The sequence below is a fragment of the Callithrix jacchus genome, chromosome 6, assembly GCF_049354715.1.
Source record: "Callithrix jacchus isolate 240 chromosome 6, calJac240_pri, whole genome shotgun sequence".
Lineage (NCBI taxonomy): Eukaryota > Metazoa > Chordata > Mammalia > Primates > Cebidae > Callithrix > Callithrix jacchus.
Genome location: NC_133507.1, coordinates 120,336,818 through 120,362,365, shown reverse-complemented (window position 1 = coordinate 120,362,365; position 25,548 = coordinate 120,336,818). Strand labels below are relative to the sequence as shown.

Genomic DNA, 25,548 nt, shown 5'->3' with positions numbered 1-25,548 from the left:
AAAACGCGGCACAATATTCCAGGGCTCTTTAAGAGGCAGGGTCTCTCTGCTGGGATGGCCGAACTTGAAAGCCTTGGAGCTTGGGGAAGGATGCCCGGCCCTCAGAGTTTCGGGTGGCACAGGCGAGAGCTGAAGTCCCGCGCCCGGCACCCTGCACCCTGCACCCGGGCGCCCAGGCCTACGCCGTCCCGAGCGGGCCTCAGGGAAGGAAGGTTGACCAGGGTCGAAAGTAAGCAAAACAAAAACTTAATGTTGACAAAGAGAAATCAAGAAACGTCATTAAAAAAAAGTGCAGGCCATAGAAGAAGAAGGCCTCACAGAAAAGGAGAGAAGATGGAAATAAAAACCATACACCTTTAAGACCAGCATATAAAGATCTGTCGATTTTTAAAAATAACAAATCTGTGTTGGTGAAAGACAGGCAGCCTTTTACTAAATGACATAAGAAAAACTTGGGGGGTGGGTAAAGAAAAGGGGAAAACTCTGAGCAGATTCCCGACGAAAACGTCAGTTAGAAGGAAACTGAGGGATAAAAATGTCCCCCACATGTGAACTCTGTGTTTTGAGCACGGAAGCAGACTATCTCCTAATGCACAAAATGGGTATTAAAGTATTTTTAAAAATCGAGCGTAATTAAAACAATTCTTTCGTGTGATTTTGTTTTAAAAATGTTTGGAAATAAACCATTTGAGGGATACAAAACGAAACCAAACAAATATTTTTGAATCATCATCAAATTTATTTACTGTTTTAGTAGAAAATCCGAGCGAAAGGTAAAAATATTATTTAAAATATATCTTATTGTCGAAATTAAACCTGCTGGAAATAATCGCTTCAGTTGAAATAAGGTCAATACAAAAATTGTGCAGTAAAAAGCATATGTAATTTGAAACAGAAAAGGCCTTTATTGGGGACAAAACTGCAGAGGAAAAAAACCCACACCGGACATACATCACAAAACTTCCTAGAACTCTCCTTTAAATCGAAATAAATTTGTAAAATGTGTTATGAAATACAACTCTACAAACATCCAAAATACATTTCTGGTCATAATTAATCGTATTTGACATTTTCCTCTTTCTTTAATGCAAATTTAAATAATTCAGGCTTTTCCTTAACATGATAGATTTTTTTTCACTATCAGAAATGGACAAGAGGAAACTCCAATAAAGAGAAAAGCAATGAATCTAAAAGGATGAAGAATCTGAAAACAAACTAGCCACAATGTACATTTAATTGTACTTAATTGTATATTTCATTTAAATAGCCCGTCTCAGAGGTTTAATAATTTAGAATCAATAGTTCCCTTCAAAACATAATAAAATATTTACACTTTATAAAATATTAAATGATTAACAATACAGCCGTGTTGTTTATAAGAGTGTAACTGAAGTCCTTCAAATCATGCTGTTGACACAAGCCTGTGAGGTTAGAGATCCTTAGCAAAATGTAAATGAAACTCTTCAGACAGTGGTGTTTATAAAATAGCTCATTAATGACTTAGGATTGAATCGCTCCAACCATTCGCATCATCAGATATAATAATAGTGACGAATCAGACAGGAAAGATCCTGGCTAAACCATTTGCATTTTTTTCCAGAAGTACTGAACTCCTAATATCACCAATTCTTCTAAGTTCCTGGACATTGATCCGGAGGAGGATTCGCAGTTCAACATCAAGGTAAGGAAGGAAACAAGATTGTTATCGTTGTTGAGATATTAGTAAGAAATACGTCTTTCCTCATGCTGTAAACGGGCTAAGTTTGACAGTAGTAGTTGGCTTTTGCAACACCCCCTTCCCATTTCGACCTATTACGATTGAAAAAAAGTTTGTTGCTCAAACTTACAGTTTGTTTCTTTGCAGCCCCAAACCTTTTAACCACCACCACGGGTTGATTTACTAGAGCTACTTTGCTCTTACCGAGTCCAACCCGTTTGACTGGGGGTGGGGTGCAGGGGGAGGATGGGGCTTGGTGAAGAAAACCAGGGAAAGGCAAACGCTGCCTAAAGTTCCCAGGGTGGCTCCCCTAAGATTTACTATCCTGCTTGTTTCTTTTCTCGGCTGGGATTCGACCGACTCCCGGGTCGCCTGGGGCTTCTTTGGAACTTGGTGGGCGGCGCCTGGGTGCTGGGTTCTTGGTGATCTGGGCGCCGACTCTTAGGCCGGGGGCAGGTTTCCTTTCTGGGACCCTTTCTCTTCCAGAGGTTCTGAAGCCTCTCAGCCTGTGCGCCTGCCGCCCACCAGGGAGATGCGGCGAGTCGAAGGCGGCCTTGTCCCGGGCACAATCGGCGGACTCAGCTTTCCACAGTCTGTGCACCCAGCTGGGATTTCCAGAATTACTCCCGAGCGCGTTTCCCGAAACCGAACTGAGTTTGGCCCTCTGGCGCCGCCGTACAGTCGACGCTTCTTAAGGGGGATCGGTGGCTCTGGCGGCGAGAAGTGGGAGAGCCCTCGGGGCTCAGGGGATTAGGTGGGAGAGTCGGCGTGTGCGGGAGGGACAGGAGGCGCAAGCAGTTGAGGGGGCTTCTCTGGCCTCAGGGCCGGCGAGGATGCGTCCACATTTTCTCACCTAAGGTCCTAGCGGCTAAGGTCCGCCGACGCCCTGAGCATCTCGCGGGGGCTGCGGCCCCTGCCCACGTGCTTTTCCTTAAGGAGGCACCGCGCCCAAGCGGAATCGCAGGGACAATAGCGCGGCCGGAGGCCGGCCTGCTTGGCTAGTAGCCGCACCACCTTAAATGAGCACCGCAGCCGGAGTCGGGCAGCAGCCGGCCGCGGCCGCGGGAGTCGGCAAAAGTTTGTGACTCTGTTACGCCTTCGCGGGACCTGCTGGGGACGCTCCTGTGCGGCCTCCCCCAGGGCGGGGAGGCCGAGTCCTCACGGCACAGCTCTGCTCGCTCCCGCAGCCCTGGGCTCGAGCAGCGCGGGGTCCCCAAGAACCCTAGTCCCGTAGCCCGAGGACAGGCAGACCCACCGCCCTCGCCGCCACCGCGTCACGGGCTCCCAGCGGCAGGGTCTGCGCCGCTCGCGATGTCGCCGGAGCGGCGAGCGCTCCAGGGATGCCATCCAGGGATGCACCCGGCTCTGCGCCCACCACGCAACCCCCATTCCTGTGCCACCCACAGCCCGGCGGGCGGTGGCCGTGCTCCTGCCATTCGGGACACCCGGGCTATTGTTCCGGACTCGCGGCCGTGCCAGCTGTGAAGGAGAAGCGGCCTTCCCTGCGCGCGCCGCGGCACGGAGCGCGGCGGGCCGGGACGCTGGGCTCGGCGCTGAGGGGGAGCTAGTAGGCACCGGGAAAAGTTGCTCGGAGGGGCGGAGGCGGTGGGTGGTGGGCGGAGGCGGTGGGTGGGGGAGGCGATCGCCCTCCCATCTCCAAAGTCGAAAGTACTCCGCGCAGTTAACAGAGCTGGGAGCCGAGGCAGCCGCGGTAGCCTCTTGCGCGTTGGTTTGAGCCTCCGCCGGCAGACGCGGCACCCAGCGACTGGCGTGTCGCCGCCGCCTCCGCGCCGGGACCAGTGCGCCTACGGGCTGAGCTAGGCGGCCGCGCCCTGGACCCGCCACAAGGAGGAGGACCAGACCCTGGGCCCAGGTGTCCGGCTGCGCCCAGACGCACCCACCCGCTGGCCGCGGCCACCGCCTCGCGCCGCACTCGGTCCTCTGCCATCGGTCCTTCACTGCCTCCTGCGCGAGGTCCTCGTCACCCCGCTCTTACCGCCGACTCTCCCCTTCCTCCTCCTCCCTCCTCCTTGCCTCCCACTCGCCCCTAGCTTGTCCCTCTGCCTCCTCCGAAGCCCCGCCGCCGTAGGGTCGCCTTGCTCTCAGCGATTGATTGATTGATGTTTAATTTCCTGCCAGGCGGGGCCCCCCTCCCCCCGCAACCTCCCCAACCCTCCTCCCCGCCCCCCACTCCCCTCTTTTCTTGCGGTGGACCAGTCTGGCTTGGGTTTAGATCCATCCCCCTCACCCCCATCCCGAAATAACCCAGAGACTTCCCCTACCCCCACCCCAAATTATTATTTTGAAGGCGCTAGATCTGGGGACGGAAAGGGGGAGGGGGAGAAATCGGAAACCGAGGACAACCCAAAAGGACTCACTTTGCCTGATGACTCAACGCAACTAATAATCATCTCCCTCTCAGTGTGTCTTTCTCTGCGGCTTGTCAGTGAGTCCGGCTCTGGCTGCTGGCAGAGGCGGCCGAGAGGGGAGAGGCTGGAGGTGACAGCTTGGGCGGCCGCCGCGTTTCCTCCCGCGCGCGGTCCCGGGTCCCTGCGCCTTCTCCGCTCTTGGTATCATCGGTCCCGCCGCTCTGGCCGCGCCTCCTTGCGAGCTAGCGGCTCTTCGAACCGGCAGCCCCGGCCCGCAGCCGCCGCTGCTGCCTTTGGGTTCTCAGCCCCTTCTCTCCAGAACGGGTCTCCTTCCCAAAGGTGTGAAAAGGCTCTTTCAGCCTCCTTCTCTTTCCCCCCCCTCCACCGTCCCCTCCCCCGCTCGCTCGGGTGTCCCTTTGGAGGAGTCCTTTCCCTCTCCTCCTCCTCCCCCTCCTCCCTCCCCCCATCATCATCATAACAACCATCTCCGCACCAGAAGAAGACACCCTGACCCAGGACCTTAAACGTTAGGACCTGGGGAAGAGGGAAGGGGAAGGAGTAAAGAGAAAGGAAGAAGACTAGGAGAACACTGCAAAACCAAGCACCAGAAACTTTCCACCCTGGATTCTCTACTTTTGCTCCATGGACAGAGCCCCAGCCAGCCAAGTTTCAGACAGACCGTGAGCAGTAAGTACGAAGGGCGAGGGCTCCCGCGCCGCGCTCGGGAGTTCGGGGAAGCCCGGGGCCGGCGAAGTTCCCTCCCTGGAGTTCTCGGCCTCTGGGACCTCGAAGTCGGGGAATGCAAGCGGAACCCTCGCTCGCAGCCCTCCTGCTCCGGGTCTTGTCCCTCTTCCTTCCTTTCATCTCCCCTCTGCCACCCCCACCTTGTCTCCTTGACCAGTGGCGCTGAGGCTGCTCGCACGGCGAGACCGCCCAAGAGGATTCCCAGCACACAGTACGGTGCTGGGGTCCTGCTTCTTGCGGGTGTTAGTGACAGCGCGAGCGCCGTTTCATCAGGTGTTTTCCCTCCTTCCCCGCCCCCCATCCCCCAATCCAGGGGTGTCTAGACCTGCGGCTTCCGTGAGGAGCGCACTGCCAACCTAGCGACCCAGAGGAAAACTTTCTGGAGCGAAGTTAAAATTGGGGAGGATGAAGACTGCTCCTGCACTAAGAATTCAAATGCTTTTTGCTTTTGTGTTTTATGCTGAAGATCTTTTAAAAAAGCATTGGGGATCAGATGAAGATAAGAACGCTGCAGAATAATTGTAGCGCCCGCTTTTGTGGTGGAGGTTATTTTGATAAATACCTCTAAGTGTTTTCAGATGCTTATTAATGTGGAATTAGGATTGATTTTATGCAAAGTGTGTGTTTATCTCAGGACTTGCTCCGTGTAGGTAAAAAGCGGGAATTTAAGGGGTTCTTTGCCCGGCCTTTGGCTCTCTTGCCTGGCCATTCACAGCGCATTTACCGGGTGGTTAATTTGGTTATGGACTTGCTCACAACCCCACGCCCCCCACTCCCTTCCCAGGTGAGTGGAACGTCTTTTTCTGAAGTTCCTTTCTTCCACAACCATGACCCTGGGATGGGCTAAGCTGTTGTACCCAGGAACGGTTTATGCCAACCCCTTCCCAATGAATGGACCACTTTTAGGCGCCCCTGGGTGCCAACCCGGGCCGCGACCCCTAGGGCTGACTTCTGGGGAGCTGCGGCTGGGCAGAGTCGCCGAACCTTCCTGGGGGCAGCCTAGTGTAAGGTTGGGACCCGATTCCCGGCTCGGGCCCCTCGGGCAGCGTGGGAGGAAGTTTGTGTGGCTGTGGTGCTGCGCTCTGCCACTGGCCTGAACGTCTATCACGTGTGTGAGCGGTTTTCCCTCTTTTTTCTCCCTCCCCCTTTCCTCCCCCCACCCCCTCCCTAGGTCCCTGTGCGTTTTATTGCGACCTGCCGGTGGGAACTTTGTCTCCGAGTCGGAGCAGCATGGAGCGGCGGAGCGAGAGCCCGTGTCTGCGGGACAGCCCCGACCGGCGGAGCGGCAGCCCGGATGTCAAGGGGCCTCCCCCGGTGAAGGTGGCCCGGCTGGAGCAGAACGGCAGCCCCATGGGAGCCCGCGGGAGGCCCAACGGCGCCGTGGCCAAGGCCGTGGGAGGTAACAGCCCCGAGCAGGGAGGCGCGCAGCCCGAGGCCCAGTGATAATGGCCCGGGTGTCAGGGTTCAGGTTGATTAGGCGCTGTCGCGGTGTAGGATTACAGGAAGTGAATTCCAGGTTGCCAAATAATGCCCCCGTCGCCTCTCATCTGCAACTGGTAGCTTCATCTCGAGTTAAAACAAGAAAGTGGTTTTACCCAGAGGGTGGCATTTTTTGGGCATTTTGCCACTGTGTGCTGAGGTGTTGGCAGGTTTATGTCACAGCCAGCTAACTGTTTCTAGATTTTCCTAGAGAGCTTTTTAGTGATTTAACTCTTTTGCCTTGCCTCAGAGTGTCTGTTGTAGGGTTGATGGTTAGGTGTGTTCGCTTTTAGGGAATAAAATAGTCGTTAATACTCAAGCGAGTACAGGAACAAGGGCAGTTGATGTTACTTTTTAGTTAGGACAGTGCTTCAAAGACAGATGAGTGACAACTGGGAATATTTCTGGCCAGGTGAAATATGGGAAATAAAGAATCACCATGAATTCATCAGGCCCTTACAAGCTTAAATGCTGCTGCTGGCTATAAAGTTTAGTTGTATGCATTTGTAACTTTGTTATAAATTATAGGACAACAGCTAAAAATAGCAAAGTAGCCTTGTTAACTATATGCTGTTTTACCTCCCAAGAATTTATTAGTAATTTTACTTAAAGAAAACCTTTTGTAGTTTTTACTACTTAAGCAACTACTTTCTTTTAAAGTGGTCAGGAAAAGCAATCATATAAAATAAAGATATAGAATAAATTTAAACTCTGAAATATTTTGAAGTTTATAAGCCATTTGCTTAGTTGTCTTTTACATGTAAAATACACAATTTTACATGGCGTGCAGGTTTTCTGTGTGTTTGGGATAAATTAGTAGTTTAATATTTTTTGCTTCTGACTTTTTTCTCTAAAATTTCAAAAGTAGCCCATTTAATTTAATTCTTTATGTTAACCTGTCTTAAATGATATAAAACCTTGGCAAACCTTAATGATAAGTTCCCACCCTCTTGTTATAAGTGTCTATTGTGTGTATTTCAAAGTAGATACCTACTTACCACTAAAAATGTTCACTACCCTTTAAAGAGTTAAACACGTATGTTTTATAAAATCATATATTTTTTCTTTTTACTTATTTTGCTATTTCTATTTACTTATGGTAGGCATGGTTTGTCTCAGTCCTTCATATTAATCATTTCACTTGAGAATAATTCATCCTTTCAATGTTGTAAATTAAAAAAAATTCGATGATAGATTCTGGCTTATCTCCCCTTTTTGTTACTTGAAAATATACTTTATTGAAGCAAAAGAAAAAACTTAACAGTTCTGTGACACACATTTTAAAAGTGAGGCTTGTTAATTTGTTGTCCCAATACTGGAGCAAATAATGTCAGACTTTTTGTATAACCATTTAGTATATGCATATGAGAAAGAAGAATACATAGAGAGTATGATGGTACCCATTATGAGATATGCTAAGTGCTAAAAATGTTTGTTTGAAAAAGTTTTGGAAATCCTTGGAGGCAGTGTGTTTCAAAGTCGTCTTTGTGGACAGAAAAGGTTTGGACTTAAAATTTTGATATCTTTCTGACAATATAAAAAAATTCGCTAAATTGAAAGGAGTCTCTAAACATTTCAGAATGTAATCAGTAAGAATTGTGCTTCCCTAAACAATTTTTTTTTCCCTTCTTCTATGTCATGTTGAACTATGAAGGAAATTGCCTCATTCTGTTGACTAGGGATACCTTTGGTTTTTGGTTGCTTTTCAAATTTTCTGAAACTATAGTTCACATTTGAGCCCTTATATATTTGCTATAAACTAAAATTGTTATCTTGGTGAAGAATAATAGATTTGTTTCAACCAGCTGCCTTGGACACTTTCTCTTAATTAACTGTATTTAATAATAGCAGAGGTCTTATTAGCTGCTTCCCAAATTGAAAATAAAGATGACATTATTTTGGCTTAATACATATCATTTATAATACTTGATAGTGAAGTGGTTGAAATAGTGTATGTTTAGTGGAATTTTAATTTTTTTAAAAAGAAAGCTTTTACTCTGTATGGTATAACAGATTGTAAAGAGATCAATTTAGACAACTTTGGAGTATAATAACTTAGAAGATAAGATTTTGATAGTACAGAGCTTTCTAATTGAATGGTAACAATTACTTTACGAGTTTAAGTTTATATAATTTCCAAATGTACATTAAGATATTAATAATTGCTTTGTAACTTTTAACCATATATATAGTTTGGAGCAAAGCCAATCCTTTTAAAAACTGCACATTCTAAATTTTAAAAAAGTTTAAAATTAATTTCTACTTAAAAGATTTTTGTAATTAAAGGTTTTTTTGAACATAGAGTAAATATAAAGATTATATTTCTACCATTCTATGTTCTTTTGTTTAAAATTTCTTTATAAAGCAATATAGTAATCATAGATAACTACACAAGTATTTATAGCTCTGTATCATTTATTTATTACCATTTTCAGATATATTGCAGTCTTGTCAATAGTGTAAAGACAGATACAATAAAATTTGTCTTGAAAATGTAGCTAAAAATTTGGGAGTACATATTTGTTAACTTTTAGTGTTCCTCTTTCTTAAATGCTGTTCTTTTAAAAATAAGCGACATCAAGTTAATTGGTTGTCCAATCAAATAGCAATTTATCTTACTGCTTTTGATAAGCAGTGAGGTAAATATATTTTAAATATATTTATGAATGCATTGGTTGCAATAGTAAATTCTACTGCTGTTACTCTACTTATTTAAGAAGAGGGAATTTGCTGTGTTTTCGGTGAGAACTAAGTATTCATAAAAAGGGGGGCATTATTTTAGTGTCTGAATTTAAATAGTAGAAGTGGTAGATACACTGTCACAGTCTTTAAGGTTGTGTTTTATTTAACAGGGGACTTAAAAGTGTGTTGTTTACAATGTGGTTAGTCTTAGAAGACTGTATTAGAAACTAGATCAGTTTTGCTTTGTCTTTGCAACACTTTCTAGGATTTTTTTTGCTCTTATCTGAGCGGTGTGTTTTAAAGCATATATGTAATAAAATATAAGGGTTCAGATGTATATGCCAGTCAGCTTTCATAGAAGGTCCTTAGGAAAAAAAGGCTAATATCTCTTTAAAAAACATAGGAAGGCTGGGAGAGAGTTTAGAGCTAGCAAGAGCACCATGGTGTTGACAGCTTTATATCCCTGCTGGGTAACATTCACTTACTAGAATTGGCGTCCCCTCTCAGCTAGTAATTCACTCCATAAGGATTTTGAAAAAGGATGATTAATGGTGGGGAAATTTATATTTGTGAAATTGTTGATTAAAACTTACAGATCTATTTCAAGTTTAAGGAAAAGAAGAGATTATTAAGGATGATGAACATTAAGAGTCAGATGATCCTTTTTACCACCATTAGCTTAAGCACCTAAAATGTTCTGCTGTGTGGAATGCTTCAGCCACGCAACTTACAGCATAAAATGAAAGTGATGCCAATCAAGTTTCCAGAGGAAGCAAGGCATTCTGCTTTTCTCCTGGACTGCTGAAAGGTGCTGGCCAGTTGTGCTTTAATGGCAAGAAATTATTGTGCTTCATTCATTGTTAACACAAGCATTTTCGTTTTTTAATGTTTGGCTTAAAGAAGAACTTTCAGACAGCTTTATTTAAACTGAATGAACAGTGCCTGAATATACCAGATGGTGTATTTGCTGATAGGAGGCATTAAACATCAGAAATCTTTTTGATATTTTTCATTTTCCTACGAATTTTTATGATTTTTTTGATGTTAAATGTTCTAGATTTTAGGGAAAAATATTTAAATATTGGAAATACCTTTTAGAGAGATTTGCTTTTTTTTTTAAATATTGCTTATTCTTGAAAAATAATTTGTTTTATAAATAACAATTTAATTTTGTTGGCGTACTCTCTGTCGAAGTTGTAACTAGACTACCCAAAGTAGACCTATTTGTGCTACCAGGCAGCCCTTTCAAGAACATAACTGTCTTGTTGCAAGGGGAGAAAAATCATTATGCAGTACACACTGATGTATTCAAATAGGGAAGCAAATGTGATCAAGATGGTTAGTCAGGGCCTCATTTCAAGCTGAACATTGTCTACAACAACAGTTAGTTTAATTGTCTACATGTGGAACATTTCCTTTCAGATGAAAAGAAATGCAGTTCGGGTCAGGTGTAGTCACCATATCAGCAACAGTAGAGAGACGTTTAACTTTTTGAAAGGAGTACAGATATGAAAGTATAGATAGGTATATATTGAGATGTATAAAATACTTAGAAATTTAGAAATATATTGTAAACATGGGTAAAATGGAGAAAGCTCCATTTCCAAGGATGAATATCACAATACTTGTAGGAAGGACTCATTACTTCAAAAGAGAAAAGATTGCATTTCTCCCTTCCACCCACTTTTTTTTCTTTTCTTTCCTTTCTTTCTTTCTCTCTCTCTCTCTTTTTAAAGGTTTTAAGATCTTTTAAATAGAATGAACTTAGGCTTTGGGGTCATCCAGCAATCTAACATGTCCTCTGTAGTTTTGCTGAGGTAGAAAAATAACTCTTCTCTAAAGTGTTTTTGGTTCTTGGCCTGTTATTAAAATAAAGATATACTTGGTTAAAAAAATATATGCAATGGAACATACACATTAAATAGAACATAGGGTATCCACCCCTCGAAGTCCTGAGCATAATTTGATGTTTCAAGTAATTTTGGAAGACTTAGGTTTGTTCCATCAGCAGAAACCCACTGACCATTGTATATTCAAGATCATCTGTAGTGCAGTGTGTGTATGTGCATGTGTGTGTGTGTGTGTGTGTGTGTGTGTGTATGACATAGATGTCTCTTAAGTCATCTGATTTTTAACCCGTGCAGAAAATAACCAATATCATCCTTTCCCAGAGGGTTGTAACCAGCAAAGTCTGTACATATGAGATATCCTGTGTGAATTGTTCTTTTGTTTCTTGAAATTTTTTAAACCAGTCTATCTCTGTAGAGAGGGGAAAACAGACAATCATCATTTATTAGATAGTTAGGAATATGAATTGGAGTCATTTTAAATATATGGAAATCAGCTTTATTCCAGGCAAGACTACAGTAATTATTTGGTACATCTGGCAAAGTAGTAAGCAGTGAAGTTTGGTGCTTATAGTTTAAAATCCTATTTTTTTCATTTAAAAAAGTATTTTTTTATAGAGTTAGTGTATATGTGTATACTTAAAAAGACATGTTAAATTTACAGGGCTAGATGAATTCCAAATTGTATTATTTTCTTGGGTTATACTTTTAAAACTTTTTAGGTTTCTGTTGGAATAAAATTTCTGACCATTAAGAAAAGTTGCTTATAACTAAGAATGTCACATTAGGTGTTTAAAGTATGTAGTTTGTTTTATTTCAGAAAGCCAGACTTCATTCTATATAGCATGTAAATTAATAAAGATTACTTCATGCTCTTTTATTTAATAAGTAGTCTTTTAAAAACCTATATAACTAATAGATGGCAACACAGTAATTTTTACTATCTTCTTTACATGAATACTGAGATACAATGGCATTTTGGAACATATTTAAAGATGGAGCATTTGACAAAAGTTGTATGTGTAACAGTTTGTCAGTGAAAAGTGACAAGTGGGAAATGACAAATGAAATGTTGGCATCATCACTCTTTATTTTGATAAAAATGTCTCAATTTGCAGTGATATAATACTGTTTCATATTATTTCATGAGTTGTGTGAGAATGCATAAGGGGAATTTAGATTTTGTGAACGAAAAATTAGCAGCCCAAACTCTCTTTTCAGAAGCTTTGGCAGCAAGTTCCCCGTCTCCCCCACTCCCCAAGAATAAGAACAGCAGTGAAATGTTGGATCTAACCCATACATTTTAACTCATTATTTTTTGGAAAAAAAAGAGAGAAATAACCTAAAATGGTTTCAAGCAGGAGACCTTTAAGCTTAGCTCAAAAAAATGAAGAAAAGAGTTTGCCTTTTAGTTTTTATTCTTTTCTTTGTAGCAATTTTTAAATGAATGATCTGCCTCTACTGACTTTGATTGTATGGGTCTTTTTTCACTTCCAATCAGCACTGCTCTCCAGCATTAATTTAGGGTGCCAGTAAGGAGAGCTGTGAATTCCTGTTATTTTAAAATGCAATAGAGGTTTTGAAAATGTCTGTGTTAAAAATGGATTTTTATATACAAAAGATTCATCATCCTACTACTTAAATGTAATGTGATAGATATTTTAAAGTCAAAGTAGATGCCCTGAGTGGAACTGAGGTATGACTAAAACGAAAACCAGTTGAGGACTTACAGAGTTAGAAAAAAGCACAGTTGTAGCCACTATAGTGTGCTATTTTCCATTGCTCTCTTAATTGTTAACAATTAACCAAAGAATTATTTTTCTTCTTCTACTTAGAAACAAACCCTATAAACATGACATGCTACAGTGTTTTTGTAAAAATGTTCCATGATGGAGTTTTCAAAATTATGGAACTCTATCTGTATATATATTTTTCAATTAAGAGAATTATTTTGCTGTTTGGTAGCAAGTGATTTAAGAATTGTGGTAAAATCAGTATAATTAAGGGGCACTGAAAGGCTGCAACAGAAATCGCATTCTACAACTTGAGTATCTTTTGCTACTCAATTAAAAAGGTTTGGTTGTTTCAGATTTTTTTAAAACTAGATAAAAAGACATAATATGGAATAAACCTGTTTTAGATATACAACTATGACGATAGAATTTATTGCATGCATTTTCCTCCTTTTTGATTATGTCCTTAAACTAGTAGATGTTATAGTTATTAGTTTGACAAATGCCTAAAATGCAGATAAAATCATTAATAGAAATTTCAAGAATTTGAACCTTGCAATAAAGTTATCAGCAAACTATGTAAGTCTTATAGTAAGCATATTCTTTATGGGTAGTTATGACACATTGCACAGGAAAACCTCCTGGATTAATATATTTCAGTTTTAGTTGCTCCTGGTACTATTACTCGTTAATAGTGTGTGGGCAAATTCAATTCTGCAATAACCTAGTAGCCATACCATTGGAATGGAGTTCTATTTTAGCACAGTTGATTATTAAACTTTAACATAACAACAAAGTTCAAAAAATTAAGGGGAAGCACTGCAAGCTACTGTTTATCAAAAGGGATCCATTTCAGACCAGGGTAGCTGTTTGGTGCCCACTGATGGGTGCGCAGTTACTGACATGTGCACAGCAGTTCAGTGTCTTTCTTTTGTTTATTTGACTGAAGACTTACACAGATATATATGTATGTAATATATAAAATAAGAGACTCTAGTTAGAGCAAATGTTTTCCAAAGTACTAAGATCTGACAAAGGTGATTTGCAGGCGTTTGTTGTAGAAACAGCTTGAATTTCATCACGTTAACCACATATATCTTTTTCTTTCTTTAAAAAATACTTTTTACTTGTTTTTGCATTTGGCTGGAAAGCAAGTGTATCAGTTCTTTCATAACTGATTATGATTGATATTTTTTTAACACAAGAAAATATTTTCTTTGCAAAGAGAGCAAATTTGATTGAATGCCATGCCCAAGACTCCTGGGAAAGGACCAAAGGCATAAAGTAAAAATACTGCATTTTTAGATTTCCCAATTATGTCCTATATTAAAATTGAGTACTTTTATTGCATTTGTTTCAATTATTATTACATATAAAGAAAGGCAAAATTGATATATTTAATAGCTTACTGGGAAGATGCATTCATATCAGAATGTTTGAAATAGCAATAGCATTTTTGAAATATTATTTTTTGGGGGTAAACAGAAGAAGAACCTTCTTTTGTCATAATACAAAGATGCTAACAGAGCAGCATGATAAATGTCTCTTTAAGTGTTGTAGTAAAAGAAAATGACTTGTCTTCTGAGGCAGTGGAGAGTTTATGTTGTTTGGGACCCATTTCCCAAGCAGTGATCGAAAACAGATTACAATAACAATTATACAGTCAGACGATGCAATATTCATTTCTGCTTTAATTGAGTGAAAGAATAATAAAAACATCATTAAGAAAAATGAGGTGGACCTGTCACACAATGTACAAATTTTTAGTCTTGAAGAAGATGCAGAAAAACTGAAGTGCTTTTCCCTTACTTTGTTGTGTTTATTAGCTAAAATCTGTTTTGGGGAAGAGACCATTTGGCTCTCCTTCCCGGGGAAGTTAGAGAGGAACGCATGGGAAGTGGTTTCCCAGGAGACATTACAAATGACCATTGACTTTGTCTTCATACACAGTGTAACCAGGAAAATCCCATTTTCTTAAATTCTACCTGAGGTGAAGCTACTCTCTAACCGTCCCCCGCTTTTTTTTTTGTCTCTGTAAATGGAAGTCAGAAGTAATGAATGTTCCTCTTGTTACAAAGCCCAGCCAAGTAAGGGTTAGGTGTGGTTCCTGGGCCTGCTGTTCTTCCTCTTCCCAAAGTCCAAACCAGGCTGAAAGGGAGAGAGTTGAGGCTGAATAATGAGCACCTTCATTTCTTCTCAGCACACATGGGGGCAACCGGAGTTTCCCTGTGGGCACATCACCTGATACGTACTCACCTGACTGTCACCCGAAATGCAGAGGCTCCTGCTTTGACCTGCAATCCTCTGAATCATGAAATCGATGTCCTTAACATTGCTGAGACTATAGCTCTTATTCCACAGAGCTATGCTTTCAGCAACTCCGAGTGAACCGCCAGGCAGCAGCCAAGATCAGGGGCTCATTTTCCCTCATTCTGGGCTGTATTTGCTACTTTATTCATAGAAACTGTGAGCTTCTGAAGAAACCTAGGTGGTGATGGTGGAGTTCACCCAGGAACCCTGCTCATTGTGGGGATACTAAAATAATGCAAATAATGTTGGCCATCCGAGCAGTCAGAGCCCCAGGTTTTACTCAGTTGACAGACTTACAGGGGAATATTTCTTTCATCTGTCGCTGAGTTTTCTTGGGTTTCATATTTAAAAACCTTCCTGAGGTGACAAAATGAAAGAAACAAGATAGACAGTACATCCTCCTGGTGGAGATTTCATAATTTCAGAATTCTCCCGAGCATTTATCATCCCCTTTAGAGTGGAGTGTATATCAAACGCCCTAAAAAAGCCTTTTTAAAAAAGTTATTTAATCCAGAGAGTCTAGTTAATAGCGCCTTCATTAAAATGCTTTTGTCAGCAAAGTGTTTTCAGTTTTAAAATTTACATAACCTAACAGTGTTGATGAAGGCCATGAGCTTTAAGGGTCTATTAGTGGTTCCGTTTCTTCTGGACTTTATAATTTAAACCTAAACATTAATTCTGGGTGGAACTTGGCATAATGTCTTTTTTGCCTTGGAGGGAATTTTTGTTGTACAATTAAAAAAAAAGTGTTTTGATTTTTTTTTATTACGATCACCTTCTCCTTGTCCCCCTTCTTCAAGTAAACAGCAATTAAATAGTCAAGGTTTTTAAAGGGCTTCTTTAGTTTAAAAAAATGAGTGGTTATTTTTGGTGAATTTAACAATTTTCCATTAGTTCACATTGCAAACTAGTGCTTTGGTATTAACAAGAAAGTTCTGTGAGGCTGATAATGCAGTGAAAATCTTTTTCTTTTCTGTCTCTCTTCCCTGCATACAAGAAAGCCATGTGGTAAAAATGTTTAATAAAATCATTTTGCATGACAGTTGAAACTTATAAATTAGTTGCTATTCTTCTTTATTAGAAGCTGAGAGGCAAACACGTTTTAAATTTTTTTGTCACCTGTAATTGTAACATTGACTAGAAAGAAATTGTAATCTTAATATTAAGTTATAACATGACTGAATTTTTCAGTATTGTTTATTTTGGAAGATAAACTGTGCTTCTTAATATGATCTTTCTGATGTATTAATACTGTGTTAAAGTTGAGCTATTATAGGAATCTAATTACATGTTAAGTGGGAAATTAGAAAGCAACAAAGAAATCTTAAAATGATAAATTGTCTTCATCTGAGAACCAGAAGGTATTCAGAATGTGAGTGAAGGTGCCTGTCAGGAGAGAAGCATTCCTAGAGGCTCCATTCAGACAAGATGCTGTCCTTTAGATTTGGGAAATGTGATATTAGAACACCCCAAACCCTTTAGTATTGAGGGAGTATAAGAAGAGCAGATTGTTCTCTGAATAGGAAGTTATTATACCTTTAATACCCAGGTAAAGCCGTTTTGCAAGGGTAAATAAGGTGATCCTGACTTTTTCCTTCTCAAATGAATCTCTAAGTAATATTCAGCAAAACTAACTCTATTCATACGGCAGGTTTGAGCCTTAAGCACATTTTTACAGCTAACTTATAACCCCCCCTCAAAACTGGTGCTTACGGTTGAAAGTCTGCCAACACTGTTACAAATGGTCATTAATTCCCAAGAAACTTTGAGGAGAAAAAGAACTGTAGGAAAATGCCGTGACTTTAGTAAGAACCATTTTGTTTCATGTGCATTTTTTGCCGCCATGGCAGAACTGGGGGCTGACCTGCATGTTCAGCATTGATACTGAATACTCTCCTAAGGAAATGCATAGAATTCCAATTAGCACAGGGTCAGAGCATAAACATACCTCTTTTCACACTGTTCCGAGTGGTTAGTGGGAAACAAGCTGAAAAGTAATTCCCTTGGCCCCCCCCAATAAAAAGATTTATAGCAAAATAATTCTCAGCTTCATAATGGGACTGTTGTAGGTTTGTGTTTGATATTTGTAGGGCTGAAATACAGTCCATGTACCCAAACTAAGCATTTATTGTAAACAAGTTAACTGCCAAGAGCTTATATTCTGTCAAACATAATTATATTGAAGATTGATGTATAGCTTGAAAGTGAGTTTGAGGGAGACAGTTCTTTTTAACCAAGGCAGGCTTCTGAGATGCAGCTCTCTTCTTCCTTTGCTAGAATGACTCAGTAAAGCCATCTTTCTTGCCGCCAGCCTCTCATATATAGAATAAACACAGGCTTGCTCTTGGAAAACATAGCTGTTTGTCGATCCTATTTGTGTTAACAAAATAAAGAAATGAACTTATATTCATAGAAACTGTCATGTTTAGGTTCTTTTATCATCTTCATCTAGATCTAGCAGTGATGGTGCCAAGATAAAATAGTAGCTCTCATCTCTTGGGCGATACTAGAGTTCACCCATAAAATTAAACGTATACTATTAAGTTAATCCCAAATGAAATTCTTTTCTCCTTCAATATGGAGTTGAAAGAGTGTTTGACTTATGTTTCTGTTATTTTGTACTGGGCTTGTCAGTATAGAACTGTTTTGAAACTGGCCTTCTAGGGGGAGGGACAACACCAATACCTTTATTTTGTGGTTCAGAAATTATTAATATTTTATGCTTAAATAATTTATGAACCAGGGATTCTGGGAGAATGAAATTTTTTTGAGATTAAGGTGTTCATACCCGGAATTACTCCCGATCTAAAATGCTGCAGTAGTCTTCCAGGGTTTTTGCTTTGAGGAAGGTAGAATCTTGCATTTTATTTAGGGTAAAGATTTCTCACTTTTTGTCCTGGAGAGAAATCACTTTAGGCTTTGATAACGCTTCTCAAAGGCAGTAAAAAGTGGAATAACTCTTTCTTTAGCTGGGTGATAGCCTTTGGATAGGCATATTCAGATGTATATAAGGTTTCCAAGAGATTTGTGTGCAGAGACTTCAATAGTCTCTTTCATTTAAAAAATATTAATTTTGATATTTTATTTTGGAAATTATATAAATTCTAAAGAAGATGTATTAGAACTGTAAAGTGAAAAAAATATATACTAGTTTTCTCTGTTCTGTTTTTCTGATTAATTTCTATAAATTGCACAGGTACTACATATATACTTAAAATATTTTGTCTGGGAAGTATTCCGTCAGACCCTGGTTTCCCTGCTCTGTAGGCTGGGTTTTATTAACTTGATCTGAGTCACAATAATAATATCCTACTTATTGCAAACCAGAGATCTCAGTCAGATCCCCTAAGGGGACTAGAGAATCCACACTATGGTTTTGACTTTCTTGCTCTTGCTCTTTCTCCCTCCTGTTTTTTTTTTTTTTTTTCCTCTTTCTCTTTTCAGTGTTAGCCTTTTCACCAGCTTGGTTGCTATTGCATCTTGATGGATGCATTTGTTGAATATAAGAATGAGAGTGGCTTTTAATGGCTGGGAAACAATGGTGGTAGTTGCCTGTCTGCTTAAGCTCGGCTTTGTGAAATCTGCATTCATTGCACAGTGTTACTTTCTATACGTCTATTAAATATCCGTAAATGTTTTCTTGTTTGAACTCCAAATATAGACAGTAGGATTTTCTTTTTGTGAGGGAGAAAGCCTTTTTTTTTGCTGTGAAAACTTTACTTTTCAGTTTTTTATTTGATAAAAATCTCTCCATTCTAGTATGATTTCCTTTGAGGCTCTGCACCAGTGTTTGATCTCAATTTTTAATAATTTTTGTGAGTTAAATTCCCCAAAGAAAACATGCTTGTGCTATGAAATATTCCCACTAGAAATCTGGGTAGTCTTGTCTTATTGAGAACTGAGCACTTGATTCCTTTATTAATTCCTTGCAAGAGGACCTCAGTACAGTTTACCTTTCTTTAACACTACACTGGAGAAATTAATCAAGGTGTTTTTTTTAATTGTTTGAATTAGAAAAAATAACATTTAGGGAGGCTCAAAACCTGAAGTAAATGTTAGTGTAAGGACAATTTTCATTGACTCCTTTTTTGACAACATGGGACTCTGAGTTGTAAATAGCTTTTCCAGAGAGGATGATGAGTGAGGTGGGAGGTGAATCGATCTCCGCTTAAATACTATTTTCGACATAGCGAGACTCTGTCTAAAAAAAAAAAAAACCTCTCTGAAACCTCCAGAATGAAATTTTACTTAACAAAGGACAGAAACCCTGGTGTTCATAAATTATGGTAGAGTCATTTTTAATATGCGGTTGAGTCTTAGGACTTATATACATGTATGCATTTTTAAACTATTGTAAAAAGAACCTGAAGAATTTACGCTTGAACTAAGGATACTTCAATAATATGCCATACACTTGAACTTTTCTGTTATATTCTATTCAAACTTATATATCCTCCTTTTTTCCTTTGTATTTTTAAAAATTATTTATTTTAGAGGTGGGTCTGGCTCTGTAACTCTGGCTGGAGTGCAGTGGTGAGATCATAGCTCACTGTGCACTCGATCCTATTTGTGCACAGTGAGCCCCGAACTCCTGTAGCCTCAAACTCCTAAGTTCAAGCCATCCTCCTGCTTCAGACTCCCGAGTAGCTGGGATTAATAGGCTCTGGCCATTGCCGGGTGTTTTGTCCTTATTTATTTATTTTTTAAATTCTAGGATCATTAAGCGTTTTGTCTTTCTATAGTTATTAAATTTAGAAAAGATGCTGTAGTCCTTCAGTGCAGGGCATGGGTAGGACTGCCAGCAAGATCCCGGTGGCTCTAGGGCGTGTACAGAGCACAGTGCAGTGCACGACTTTGTTACACACCCATCCATGTGATGCCCGTAATGATGTGACAACAAGTTCTGTCAACAGTGGTCGTCGTACACAGTGCTGTGGTCTGGCCAGCTTCCCCTGGACAACATGGAGCAAGCTCCTGCATCCACTTGTGTGGACCATTTCCTAGAAAGCTTTCCTTGTCTGCTGATGCTGAATGCAGTGCAGTGGGGCCAGAGTGATATGGACGAGTTTGATAGCTAGGGAGACACTGCCTATTAATGGTGGTGATTAATAACTAACTGGAATTGGCATTTTGTTAAACTAAACCAACATTTATCTTGGGCCCATTATATAGGTCAGGCTTGGGGTGGGAGGGGCATGAGGGAGTAAAGAAGACTTAACAAGCCCAGACCATGTTTGAGGAGGAAAGCGGTGGGCCTCTCCTCCACACCCACTAGAGCCTCAGCATTCCTGACATCAGAGAATTTAGTTCCGTGGGTCAGGCTTGCTGTGGCAGAGTTCCCAGGTGTGGTTCAGGCTTTTTTTTTGTTTAGATAAGCTGCCACAAATTGCCTCCTGTGTGCCTGTGAAATACTGTTTTGCAAACTGCCTGGCCAGCTTGATCTTCCCACTAAATTTCTGTAACTGGAGGATGTTTAGAGACCTAGAGTTTCTCCTTCAGCCTTCGGACCTGACTTCAGGATGAATTGTGATTGCTTTGCCTGGAATCAGGTATGGAAGGCCAGAACTCATTTCCCTTCCCTACCACTTGAGGCCCAGTTTGATCCTTTGGGGTGGTCAGTGACAGAGGACTAGCATTCACTCTCCCATCCTCACCCTGGCCTATTTTTGTTTTTATTGTCCAAAGTTAAGATTGGCCTCAGGGGTTGCAAAGTAGTGTCTAATTTTATTTCATAATAAATAATAAAATTGAATAATAAATAATATTTATTATTTAGTTGGAGATGTAATCCTGAGTTGCACCTGGGTTATAGATAAATAATGAAATCGAATTATTGTATGTATGGCGCAGTTTGTGCTTAAGAGTAATTATGCTGGCCGGGTGTGGTGGCTCATGTCTGTAATCCCAGCACTTTGGGAGGCCGAGGTGGGCGGATCATCTGAGGTTGGTAGTTCAAGACCAGGTTGACCAACATGGAGAAACCCTGTCTCTACTAAAAATACAAAATTAGCTGGACACGGTGTTACATGAATGTAATCCCAGCTACTGGGGAGGCTGAGGCAGGAGAATTGCTTGAACCCTGGAGGCAGAGTTTCTTGGAGCTGAGATTGCGCCATTGTACTACACTTCAGCCTGGGCAACAAGAGCAAAACCCTATCTCAAAAAAAAAAAACAAAACAAAACAGTAATTATGATGCAGAGTTTGCCTTCCTTGTAATTGGAAAATTGATCTCTACCTGTAAACCACCTAGAATTTCTGCGGCTGTCCTACCTCTGTCTAAGCTCCTGCTTCCTCTACAATAAGAGTTAAGAAAAAAACAAAACCAACTAGAAAAACAAGTGAATTATTTGTTTTTCAGAGAATGTGTAGTTTATAAGCTAAGAACAGGGAGGAGGAGTGTCGAAAACTGGAGTAGTTGGGGGATGCTAGAGGGCCTCTGGTCCATCTGTGGACCTGTGGGTGGCTCCCTTTGCATCCAAATGATTGCTCTTCCTTCTCAAAAAAAATTGGTGAAAAATTTTTTTCTACTGTATCTTGTTATACTACCTGAAATTCTTCCCACTAGAAGTTTATTTGAAATAAAATGTATCTTTTACAATGAAGATCTAGCTGAGGGGATTAAGGAGGCCACTAAACCATTCAAGCAGTGTAGCAAGCATCTTTTTTTTTTTTTTCCAGGTTCACAGGTCCCTTTTTTTTTTTTAATTGCATTTTAGGTTTTGGGGTACATGTGCAGAACGTGCAAGATAGTTGCATAGGTACACACACGGCAGTGTGTTTTGCTGCAAGCATCTTTTTATCTATTAATCTCTGGAACTTTTGAGATTATCTATTAATCTCTGGAACTTTTGAGATCAGCCCCTGGAGGGAGTAGGAGGCTAGAGTGGAATGTAGAACCTGAGGCTGCCTTACCCCAAGAGGCTGAGTGCCTCGTAGAGGACAGAAGGGCTGCTAAGAGGAGACTAGGAAGGACTTACTGCATCCCTTTTGGAAATTTTGCCTGGGACCCTAACAGGGAGGTGAAAGAGACTATTAATTCTTTCTGGTTTTGGTCACAATTTTAGGTGCTCAGGCTTTTGTTTATTATTATTATTATTTTTGAGGCAGAATTTCACACTGTTGCCCAGGCTGGAGTGCAGTGGTATGGTCTTGGCACACTGCAATCTCTGCCTCCCAGGTTCAAGCCATTCTCCTGCCCTCAGCCTCCCAAGTAGCTGGGATTACAGGTACCCACCACCATGCCCAACTAGTTTTTGTAGTTTTAGTAGAGATGGGGTTTCACCATGTTGGCAAGCTGGTCTCAAACTCCTGACCTCAGGTGATCTGCCTGCCTAAGCATCCCAAAGTGCTAGGATTACAGGTGTGAGCCACTGTGCCTGGCCTCTTTATTATTTTAGGGTGTAAAGAAGGGGCTAGACGTTAATGTTGGCAAGTTACTTCTCTTCTTGTCTGTGACTCAGTATGTGTGTGTATGAATGTGCATGAGAGAAAGAATATGAGGTTACAGAACAAGTAAATAGTTATTTTGATTTTCTGGTAAATTTACAGTAAGAAAAAATATTAGCCATCTCTCATTTTTTCTGTCTCAGTCCTCTTGAAGACAGTTATTCACTCAGTTTTTGTGGTAAAGTTTTTTTTCAGTGTTTCAAGCAGCTTGTTCTCTGGTACTTCAGATTCATTTTTATACAAAGAAAAGATATGCAAGGCTCTGCCCTACAGTCTTCATAATCTCCAGTTAGCCCTCAGACCTTCTCAGGCGATAGAACTAAATATGCTGCAGGCCCCAGGGAAGGGAGTGGGCCCTGTCTGCTGCCTTCCTTCCAGAGACAGATGAGCTTCAGGATTCCTCTGAAAGAAGGGAGATGAAAGCCTGGCCTCCTCCATCTCAGACTGGGTCCTGTAATTCAGAAGTACAGGTGGACTAAGAAGACAAAGGGGATAGGGAGGAGTCTGGAAACCATGCTGATTTGCACTAGAGTATGACCATTCATGTGAGCCTTTCTTTGTCTGTGAATGATGGAAGGTCAGGAGCCCATTTTGGTTTTCCCTCCGTGCCTAGCATGGTTCCTGACACCTGGTAAGCAGACAAAAGGTGAATTCACTTATGAGTAGCACAAGTCACCCGTTGGACATAGCAAGTGGTAAAGGGTCTTTTTTAGTAAGAAGCCAAGCCCTTAGATTTCAATGAGTGTGGATTCTGGAGTGTTGTTTTCAACCCTCAGGAAAGCAGCCTGCTTGGGATTTACAGCTGGATAACCTGAACTCTTCTGCCCTTGCCTCGCTGTGTTTCTTGGGGCATGTTACTTCTCTCATAGTTTCAGTTTCCTAATTTACTAAATGAGAATAATGCTAACCCTGTCACAGGGTAAATGTGAGGAGAAGATAAAGGTGTGTATGTTAGATTACATGATAATCTAGGAAGTGCAGTACAAAGCAGGGGTTTATTTCATGTCCTAACTTTGGCGGAAGTTAGTTGAATTTGAATTCTGTCACCTAGACACCCTGCCACAGCTGCACCATTCATCTTTTATTGTTGAGTTTTAAACATTCAGAGCTTTCAAGAATACATATTCCTCAGGTCACTTTCATAGCCAGTATTGACATTCCCTGAAGTCTGTTCTTTAAAATGAAGGGAAGGGGGAAAGAACTGTTTCCTAATAAGAGTAGCTGGATTAATATAGTTAGTAATAAAACAGCAGCCTGCAATTGCAGAGAAGGTAACACCTTGGATTTCGGAATTTAACCAAGAGTGCCTCTGTCTTCAGGACTCCTAAGATCTGGAACACAGAGGAAAGATAGCTAAAGGGCTCATGACAGTCACACAATTGGCCTAGTGTCAGTTTGTGATAAATGTGATAAATGTATCCTGTGCGAGAAAAACTTGTATATTGTTATTTGGCAGATTCATTAAAACAGTGCTCTGTGATATTAATACAAATATAAGCCCCATGTATAATTTTACATTTTCTAGTAGCTACACTAAAAGTTAAATAGGTAAAGTTAATTTTAATAACATATTTTATTTAACTCAATATATCCAAGATATTTCTACATGCAGTTACTTTCAAAAAAACCTCATGATGTATTTATTTTTATTTCTTTTTGTTATTAAGTCATTAAAATTTAGTATGTATTTTATACTTATGGCACATCTCGATTTGAGACTAGCTATGTTTCAAGTGCTCAATTGCTACATAAAGTTAGAGGCTGCTATAATGGACAGGTAGTTTTACTGTGCTTTTTAAGCACTTTCACCTTTTTTGCTATAGGGCATGCTAAACACTTCAAGCCATTGTCATTTGCATAATAGGCCATTCAGTGATTATTAGTGTCCTCTTTATTCTGAAGAAATGCCTTTTAGTATCAGGAACATTGATTACAGACCCTGAAAAAAATTACTGGTTAATTTTTTCCCTCTGTAAAATCGTATTAATACTGATTTTGAGAAAAAGGAAAACAAATAGATTCCATTGTTTGAGAGCTGTCAGACAATTTAACTATGTAATGTTGTTTAATCCTCACAACAGATCTATGATGTAGATATTGTTTGCATTTTAGCTAGGAGGAATTTGAGCCTCAGAGAGGTCAGATTAACTACTTAAGGTCACACACAGGTAAAGAGGGACAGTGCCAGGACTTGACCCTGACCTGGTGCTGCTCATCACCACATCTAACCATTTTCCCACGTGTCTCAGTTCTCACAGCTGTTGCCATGAACAGCGGCAGTAACAATGGTTAACTCTTTATAAATTATACACACTTCTTCAGAAATAATGTCAGAATAAAAGTGACAATTTCAGTATCATCACTAATGACAGTTGGAAAAATGCATTTTTCTAGTGTAGAGAGGTTTCCAGGCTTATTTGGCCTCTTTGACAACAGAATTCATCATTTATCCCAATTACCAGAAGAACTCATAATTTTTAGCAAATGGCTGAGGCCGAGCGCCTGTTCTCCAGATTAAACTACCTGCTTACCTCCTGCAATTGTAAAAGGCTTAGTAAGGCTTGCTAGAGCAAGTTTTTCTTTTTTCTTCACCATTTCTAAATTTTGTTGAAGATGCATTTCATATCACTGAGGTTATGAAAAAAAAAAAAAGAAAATGCATTTCAGTTTTACATTTTTCTTTTATTGAAGCTTTTAAATTCTTCTCTTAAATTATTTTCTGAAGTGTTTTTCAAGCATCTCCCTATCTTGCTATCCATTGTCACTTTTTTCTCTTTTCTTTTTTTTCCCCCACTTTTTGCCTGGGATGAGTTGTGGATAAAATGAACAAATCTCTGTTTCTCTCTCTCTCTCTCTCTCTCTCTCTCTCTCTCTCTCTCTCTCTCTCTCTCTCTCTCTCTCTGTCTCTCTCTCTCTCTCTCTCTCTCTGCATATATTTTTACTCATTCTTTTACAGTTTGCTTCCCTTAGGGATTTTCAGTTTTTCAAGGCTTTTTAAACTTATGCCTTAATTTTCTTCTTTCAACACTTGAACTCAGTCATACTATTTGACTAGTTTTCATTTCTCTTATTATTGTCACTAGTAACTGCATCTATTTTTCCTCCTTTTTCCTTTTGTAAAAATTGCATTTCATTATAAAAACCATAATTGTTGAGATGGGTCAAATTCTAGTAAGAAGGTAAATTTTAAAAAATATAAGCTCTTTATGATATTCTTCAG

The 25,548-nt window shown here is 40.5% G+C and overlaps 1 protein-coding gene across 3 annotated transcripts in view; it reads left to right on the top strand.

Moving 5' to 3' along the window:
• SATB2 (SATB homeobox 2) overlaps positions 1–25,548 on the top strand; it is a 200,054-nt gene that overhangs the window by 7,182 nt on the left and 167,324 nt on the right. For 2 of the 3 annotated variants that reach the window (XM_078329134.1, XM_035305234.3), the window contains exon 2: positions 1,601–1,681. Coding sequence is in view for 1 of the 3 variants with exons in the window: in XM_002749606.6 (XP_002749652.1) it covers positions 6,061–6,229 (169 nt within the window). In the remaining 2 variants the exon portion in view is untranslated. Of the gene's footprint in view, positions 1–1,600; positions 1,682–2,806; positions 4,774–6,001; positions 6,230–25,548 lie in introns of those variants that run through there. The other variant, XM_002749606.6, reaches the window with a different exon arrangement.